The sequence below is a fragment of the Emys orbicularis genome, chromosome 15 (genome assembly GCF_028017835.1).
Source record: "Emys orbicularis isolate rEmyOrb1 chromosome 15, rEmyOrb1.hap1, whole genome shotgun sequence".
NCBI lineage: Eukaryota > Metazoa > Chordata > Testudines > Emydidae > Emys > Emys orbicularis.
In genome coordinates, this window is record NC_088697.1 from 29,244,726 (window position 1) to 29,253,037 (window position 8,312).

The 8,312-nt window shown below is 49.8% G+C and overlaps 1 protein-coding gene across 1 annotated transcript; it reads left to right on the forward strand.

Annotated features, from left to right (window-relative positions):
• The first annotated feature begins 538 nt into the window (after positions 1 to 538).
• C15H11orf52 (chromosome 15 C11orf52 homolog) lies at positions 539 to 6,908 on the forward strand. The gene is made up of 4 exons (XM_065416922.1): positions 539 to 573; positions 2,774 to 2,814; positions 4,375 to 4,421; positions 6,657 to 6,908. Exons 1-4 carry the CDS (start codon positions 539 to 541, stop codon positions 6,906 to 6,908), a joined length of 375 nt encoding a protein of 124 aa, XP_065272994.1.
• The last annotated feature ends 1,404 nt before the right edge of the window (positions 6,909 to 8,312 follow it).

The following is an 8,312-nucleotide window of genomic DNA, read 5'->3' on the forward strand; positions in this document are numbered from 1 at the left end:
TTTCCTCTGGTCCTTCTAGCTTTACGGAACGATAACATTTGCTTCATGCATCGGGCTCAGAATGTGACACATATCTGCACAGAGAGACAGCGTGTGCTCCTGGGGCCATATTCAGACCCTGTGTAACTCTGCTAACGTCAGTGATGTTCCATTAGGGATAAATTTGGCCCTTGTTCACTGCACTACTAGGATGTCTCTATGTTTGACCTGTCTCTCTCTCTGGTTCTAATGGGGGAGCTGAGGGCAGGATTTGGCTCATTGTCTGTGGAGCGCACAGTTTTGTTTGCTCTGGTTCTGTTTAGTCCGAAGACTTGCAGAAAGGGGGAAATTACCTGGGATCCTTCGGAAGCGTATGTTCCAGATGCGCCTGTTTCTTGAATCAGGGAGGAGCTGCAAGGTTTGGAGCTGTCGGGGCAGCAAACTAGCACCTGGCCCCAGGAGAAAATGTTTTGTGACAATCCTAGAATTATCCTCAGCACCCAGAGCCTTTGATCTCATATCAGTCCAATCTAAATGGTTCTCGCTCGTTCTTGGGGATATGTGCATATTGGACTGTCCGAGTAGCTGCGGGAGGTGGGTACATGTTTGAGGGCATCTGTAGGGTACAGATGATGTGGTACCAGGCTCCACCAAAGATCTCTCCCCCCGCAAAGGCAGAAGGCAGGTTTGAGGTGCACAAATTTCCCCCTGGGGCCAATCTGGCCCACTGTGTCTGTACTCCGAGTCCTGCTTTGGGGCAGTGAGCAAGCCCTTGGCTAGACCCTGCTTCTCTCTGTGACTGCTGTGCCTCTCCCCGGCTGCCAGGGCTTCCTGGGGAAAGCAGGGTATATGCACAGCAGGTCGCAGAGCTGCTAACTCTGGAAGGGTGCACTGCAGGCCCTGGCATTTCCAACCCTTCCACAAAAATGGAGTTGTTAGACTCAGGTATCTTAGCAACAGGGACTCCTTGTCATTCTCCTCTCTCTGTTTCTCTGGCTGCAGCTCTCAACAGTGTTACTATGGTATCATTACAGCTCATAAAGGCATTCCCACAGCAGTGTCACGCCAGCTCACGGGGGCATCCCCACAGTATTGTCCCGTCTCTGGGTCGTGTTGCTGTGGCATCAGGCCAGTTCTGGGCCATATCATTGTGGTATCTCCTGAGCTCTGGGCTGTGTCGCTATGGTGTCGTTGTGGCTTTGGGCTGTGTTGCCACAGTGTCACCCCATCTCTGGGCTGTGTTGCTGTGGTGGCGCTAAGGTGTTACTTAAGTGTTTGGGCTCTTTTCTGTAGAATGTAGTTGTAATTTTAAAATAGCAGAACCTAATCAGTGTCTCCTGCTCCTCCGGCCAGTCAGGAACCAGCTTCTCTACACAAGTAGAGATGTTATGATCTCTGCAGAAGCTCCTTTCTGAGTGGCTGTCATTGCAATTGAGACTTCGCCTGCCATTCCATTTGGGCCACCCAGAGATGGCACGTCTTTGCACGTTAGGGGTGATAGTCCCATAGATCTGTTTGCGTTAGACCTATCCTAACAAGAGACAATTCCTGGCCCTCGGAAATGGGGAGAGTGCAGCAAAGGCAGAGATGGCTGGTCACACAGGCAAACTACGGAGCTAGGTGTTTGGCTTGACATGTTAGTCACCATCAGTGCTTTAGTTTGGTTCCATGGATCGGTGTGGATTAGACAGTTGTGAGCCTCAAATCTTGCCTCCCTGTTCTGTGCGGGGACAGAGAGTCAGGTGGCAGAGGGACAATACATAAGAGTGACCAGCACCTACCCTTGACACATGCACTCAAAAATCTCAGATCCACATCTGGTGTCCCCTGGAGGAGCCCCTCTTTGCTCAGGACATAGGGACAGTGGGAGTCCGTGTCATCACTTCGTGCAGGCATTTTCCATCCAGGGAAAGCTGCTTCTCCAAGTCTTATTGGGGGGCACAGCCCAGTGAGTTCCTGCACCTCCTGGAGAACCTCAAGCCCATCAGCTAGTGGGAGATGTGTGCACAGAATCCGAGGGACCATTGTGTTCACACTGACCACTGCAGGATCTCCAGAGTATAATTCCCTGAGTCAGGAGAACTGGCAGAGATGCCTCATCAGAACCACTCTCAGGAGAGCTGGGGTCAAATCCTCATTAGACCACAATAGACAAGGAATTTGGTGGGTCTCACACAACCTAAGGGAACACTAGGAAGCAGAATTCATTTAGCTTTACAGACTTGGCCCTTTTTGAAATCCTCCTATCTTGCAGGGCGAATTCCACTGAGTACCATTAAGTTTCTGTAAAAAACAAAACAAAACTTCTTCTGTACAGGGAAGTTAGGGTCAAGACTAAAACTCGAACTCCAGTCTGGGCTTCTCGCATGGCTGCCTCAGTTCTAAACAGGAGTCCTACAGTGAGAGGGCTGTCTCAGACCCTGCAGTCTTCTGGGTTAATTCAGTAACACTTTCCACTGGCCAGCTCCTAGGGAATTGCAACTGGGAGAGTCTTGCTTGGACTCAATGGCTCTTAGGGTGTGTCTACACAGCTACAGGGGTAGTAAGTGTACAACAAGCTGGGGTATCCTGCTGCACGCCTACTGCACACTAAGCGGCCATGTGGACCCTGCTGCTGCGCACTGAAAGTTCCCTAGTGCCCACTGACGTACTTCCAGGGAGCTTTCAGGTTTCTTTCACGTTGTTCCCAAACGCAGTGTCCGGGCGACATGTGTGTGTTTGTACATGTGCATGCAATGACAATAGGAGAGACTCAGGCCTTGCAGTGTTAACACGCCTCTCTCTCTGATTTCAGGAGATGTCCTTCACCTTTTAAAAGAAAAAAAGAAAAGCAAGGTAAGGGTTTGTGAAACATCTGTGGAGAACAGTGACAGAGTCCCACAGGCTTGTGGCTTCCACTCAGAACAGCTACAAATCTGGATTCTCATCCAGACTTCAGAGGCCCCATCCCCTCCAATGGTCTGTATGCCAAGTTTCCCTCCCTATGAAGCTGTGCCGAGACCGGACACAAGCCAACTCTGAGACCTGATAGAACCACCTGATCAATGGAACACAAGTTTCATAGAATTTATTGCCAAAACAGAGAGGAAATTTCCTGGTCTGATGCACCCTCCTAAAGCAGGGAAGTGTATGTGCTTGGCACATAGGGGGAATGGGCATATGAGGAAGGAAAATGACATGGGGACAGACAGCAGTGCCAAACTCTGGCCTTGAGGCAGCAGAATTCCCATAGCCCCTGAGAGATGCATTCTCTCCTGTTTTTTTTTTTACTTCTGCAGGCCTCTGGAGTTGCTACCTGCTGTGGTGCCTAAACTGGCAACATGGCAAACACAAGGAAAGTCTGACAAACACCAAGAATAAAACATAATGCCCAATGCAGCTAAGAAGCTTTTGAAAGCCAGGCAGGGCATGATCCTGCCCCACTGAAATCAATGGAGCTTTACCATTGACTTCAGTGGGCGCAGGATTCAGTCCCCAGTTATTCCTTATGATCATTGCTCCCTCCTAGACAGAATTAATGCACTTTCTAACAGGATGCACACCTGAACAAAGTTCTCCAGGGAGAGGGTGTGTCCATGCTGGTGTAGATACCATACCAAAGGGGTGTGTGTATTATAAATATGATTCACAGACAGACGCCGCTTTTGGGTTTGGGAATTTGTTATTGTGCCTTTTGGTAAATGGCCACATTTGTGCTAAAGTACCCACGAAACAATTCCAGCTGGACAAGGACAGCACAATGTTCGGGCTGTGCGAAGCTGGTCGTAAGGGATTCGTGTGTCACTCCTAGTCTTTCACCTAAAGTGCCTTAGGAATGTTATAGGATTTTGTGAGGGAGCTTCTGAAAATTCTAGATATGTTTAAAATGACTAAATCTCATGCCAAAAAGGACTTAAATTGCCGTCTTGCTGCAAACCAAAGGGTGTGTGAGCACTCTCAGCTAGCTGTGCAGCATCTGCAGCTTAGCACCCTTCCTAGAGCTGCAAACATCAACTAGGAGCACAGAGAAATAAACAAACCAACAGCCCTAGAACCAACCCCTGCAAAACATGTTTGCCAAACAGCAAAGAACAAAATGGATACAGACAAACCGTGGATCTGAGATGCTCAGAGGGCCTGACGCTGTCTGTGGTGTGTACCTCCTGCTAGGTACTGCGTGATCCACAGCATGTTGTCCTCTCTGGGAAGCTCATTTTCCAAAAAGAACAGGCCTGGGCTTTCTTGTGTGAGGCATGCTCCGAAGACATGATTCAGTGGGGACTTCAACTGGGCTGGAAATTTGAAAAGGGCCCAGTGGAGAGAGCCTGTGTACTGGACACCGTTGCTGTGATATGCATAAGAAGGAGCAATACCCAGCAGTTAAATCACCCTGATTCTCTGGTGTTTCTTTTGCAGGCACTAGAGCAAAACAGATGAGCCAACCGCACCAGGATGACAGGAAGGTAAATGGCCCCTAAAGCAGGGCCGGCTCTAGGTTTTTTGCTGCCCCAAGCAAAAAAATTTTTGACTGCCCCCCACCCCAGCCCTGGGCTCTCCCCCTCCCCCGCTCCCCCAACTGCACCCTCCTGCCGCCCCAGCCCTGGGTCACTGGTAACTCGCTCCCAGGGCGAGTCATTCAGCAGGAATTTTGGATGTGCACAGAACACAGACAGGATTGGTTCCCATATGGTTACAGAACTGCAGTAAAGTGGAACAATTTTCAGCTTGTGTGATTGGAGGATATTTGGATGCATATTATAAGACTGTCCTACATAAATGAGAAAAAGTTGAGGTGCCTTTATTATTCTTTTGTTCCATTCTTTGTTTCTATGGGGAATGCACTATCACGGTCTTCCTTTTAAACAAATAAAACTAAAACTTAAAAAAGCAATGGCTGTTGAAAATAGCAATTCCAGTCCTAATAACCACTGGGAAGCATTTCTTGCTCAATTTATTCTACTTTTTCTACAGCAAGTTACAGTGGATCAGTATATTTGATTTGGGGGAAATGAAGTAACAGCTGCCCAAATTGAGCTTGAGCACTCCTGAATTTTGAGGGTGTTCAAATCTGGAAGGCAGGTGCTAGATTCCCTTTCTGAATATTAGCTATATCTGGAAAGGAAAAGTCTATTTCTGCTTCCATGGCTCAGAAGTGGAAATCCTCCTAAGTGCCTGGTACTGTATCTAAAGCTGCCCAGGTCCAGAGCCTCCTCTCCCTTACTTTTCATTTTAAATTCTAGTGGGATCCACATACCTCCCTTGCTAGGCTTCAGATAGAGAGGTGCACCGTTCATTTAGTCCCCTCAATTCCTTCTTTGGGGGAGAGCCCAGGGCTGGGGCAGCAGGAGGTGCGGGTGGGGGGGAAGAGCCAAGGGCTGGGGCGGCAGGGGGTGCGGGTGGGGGCCAGAGCTGGGGCGGCAGGGAGTGTGGGGGAGGGAAGAGCCCAGGGCTGGGGGAGCAGGGGAGTGCGGGTGGGGGCCAGAGCTGGGGTGGCAGGATGTGCGGATGGGGGCCAGAGCTGGGGGGGGTGGGGGGGTGGGAAAGAGCCCAGGGCTGGGGCGGCAGGGGAGTGCAGGTGGGGGCCAGAGCTGGGGCAGCAGGGGCGGGGGGGAAGAGCCCAGGACTGGGGCAGCAGGAGGTGCGGGTAGGGGGAGAGCCCAGGTCTGGGGCAGCAGGGGAGTGCAGGTGGGGGCCAGAGCTGGGGCGGCAGGGGGTGTGAGAGGGGACGCCCAGGTCTGGAGCAGCAGGGGAGTGCAGGTGGGGGCCAGAGATGGGGCGGCAGGGGGTGTGGGCGGGGGAGAGTCCAGGGCTGGGGCAATACAGGGGTGCGGGAGGAGCCCAGGGCGGGGCGGCAAAAAACCTAGAGCTGGCTCTGTTCCTACCATTCACAGCAAGCTGCAGATTTCAGTTCCATGCTCCTTCCCCCACCCTTTCCTGTTGCTAGTGGCCAAGGGAATGCTGGGAAATGTAGTTCTTTCCCTGCTCCAGGGCTGGCTCTATAGGCAGGGAGCTAACCAAGGAACTACAGCTCCCAGGGCCCCCTGTTGGTTCTCAGCTCCCATGCTGGATTCTTGCGCCCCTTGCAAATCTGCTGCCCCAAGCAACTGCTTGCTTTGCTGGTGCCTAGAGCCGGCCCTGCCCTAAAGACATTTTACTAAACAGACAAGTTGAAAATACAGTATTCAGCCTCTTAGGGTACATCTGCATTGGAACTGGGACAGCCAGGGTAGACTCACACAAGCTAGTTTTGATTGAGCTAGCTTAATAAAAATAGCCGTGTAGCATCAATGGCACACGCAAGCCGCTCAAGTACATTCCTAGGATCCCGGGAAATATTGTACTTGGGTGGCTGCATTGCTTTTTAGCGAGCTAGTTCAATCGAAGCCAGCTTGGGTCTGCCTCCACGTGCTGCAGTTGTGCTTCCTGATTGCTATATAGACACACCCTTACTTCCTGGGCTAGGGGGGCTGGGAAAGCTTTGGGAGCAGCATGCTCAACCCCTAGGGTAGTCCCCATTGCCAGGCTGGCAGGGACTGAGAATGGTTTGGAGGCAGCATGTTGCAGTCTATGGGGAGCTGGCATAGCCTTTTGGCTGATGCTAGGTGCAATACGGCAGTGGTGTTCAGCCCTCCTGTGAGCCCACAGTGTGGGATGGGGGGAAAGAATGGGGAGCTGATTCTCTAGCACTCTTTTTCCAGAAGGGCCTGCAGGCTGCTCACATGTACGATGACGTCTCGGAGTTTCCAGTCTATGCTACTGTGAACAAGCCCAGGAATGTGAAGCGTGATGACAGCGTGCACTATGCAGATATCCAGGTATTCACCAGGGCCCGGGAGCGCTCGGCCCAAGAGGTGAAGAACTTGCAAATGCAGAATGCAACGGAGTATGCCACCCTTAACTTCCCCCATCCCAGACTGAAATACGACAGCAGAAATGGGACCCTGGTGTAAGAGGTGCAGCAGCCTCCTCCAGCAAAAGTGTTTCACAGACTGAGATGCTGTAGATTCAAGCCTGTACCATGGACGCATGGGTCTCTCTGAGAATGTGCAGAGAACCTGGATCCTCCAGTTGTATTTGGTTTTGAAGGACTCTAATATTTGTCGTAACTGAATAAAACTTTTCACTGGGTTTTGCTGAGAAAATCCAACTTACCCCTTTAGAAACATCAGGGATGTTTCTGAGGCTGGAAGGATGTCTCCTTTGGGCCCTTCTAGAAGGTAAAGCTGCTCCTTGTCTAATGAAATCATAGCCCAGTGCCATGGGGAGGTGGTTCATACCATGGCAGGAGGATTAGCCCTGCACCATAATACAGGCAGATCTGGAAACCCAGAACAAAGGATTAGATAAGTTAGAACAAGTGAAATGTTTGCCACTGGATTTTGTTTCAACATTAAGAAAACCCTGCAGCTGTTACAGAAAATGACAGGTGGGTGATACTGTGAGGAAATTGCATGGACCATATCACTATATGCATGCTGCAAACACTAGCCCTTCCACTTGGCATGCTTCAGACACTAACCCCATACCATTTCCTCAATGAAGCAGTGTGTTCCCACCATGCACAGTGCTCTGCAATGCTAAGAGCAGGAATGCAGGGTCTAGACATGGCTAAGCAGCCCTTTCAGCAGTAGGACGGTTATAGATGTGGATCCTTGCCCCTGAAAGGGAATGAGAAGCTCTTAGCCATGGTCTGAAATGAAAGCGACTAACATTTACAAATTAATTTTTGAACAATAATTTTAAATCCTCTGTTAACACTTAAGGGTGGGTCATCCAGTCCTCAGACACGCTGGCAGTTTGCATGTCTATGGGATTGGGGATGAATCATAGCCAACCTCAGATAGGGTTTAGGACCCTTTCTTCTTCCTTCCTGTGTCATGGTAGCAGACGGCGCGTAGCACAGGGCTCATGCTAGACACCCCCTCACCAATACACATTTGAGATTTTGTTTATAGATTAATAATATTGATTATTAATAATGTGGTTTAGCAACAATCCAGTAGGTTCCTGCATCCCTCCATGGCAGGGGTTAAACTATGGGCTGAATTTCCAACGTTGTCACCTAAACAGGGTTTCCAAACTTAAACCAGCACTTTACACTGTTAAATGAAACTTTGTGCACCTATATGCTGATCTGAGTGGCTCAATGCAGGATTTGGGACATCCTGGTCAAATACCAGTGTTTGAAAATGGGGAGTTTCGTAAAGTTTATAATCAAATTGCATTTTGCTTACAACAACTTTATTAACTAAAGACCTGAGTGTGGTCAGTATGAGTTACTGTTCACTAAAAAAATAAAAGAGGTACTAATATCTGTATGTTACCATGGAGATATTTTGGGGACCAGTCTTGCA

Bases quoted from the DNA above. Each gene is read 5' to 3' on its own strand.
- C15H11orf52 (XM_065416922.1), top strand. From the start codon at position 539: ATGTGCATATTGGACTGTCCGAGTAGCTGCGGGAG. The intron at 574-2,773 runs GTGGGTACATGT...CTCTGATTTCAG, and splicing joins TGTCCGAGTAGCTGCGGGAG to GAGATGTCCTTCACCTTTTA. The intron at 4,422-6,656 runs GTAAATGGCCCC...CTCTTTTTCCAG, and splicing joins CGCACCAGGATGACAGGAAG to AAGGGCCTGCAGGCTGCTCA.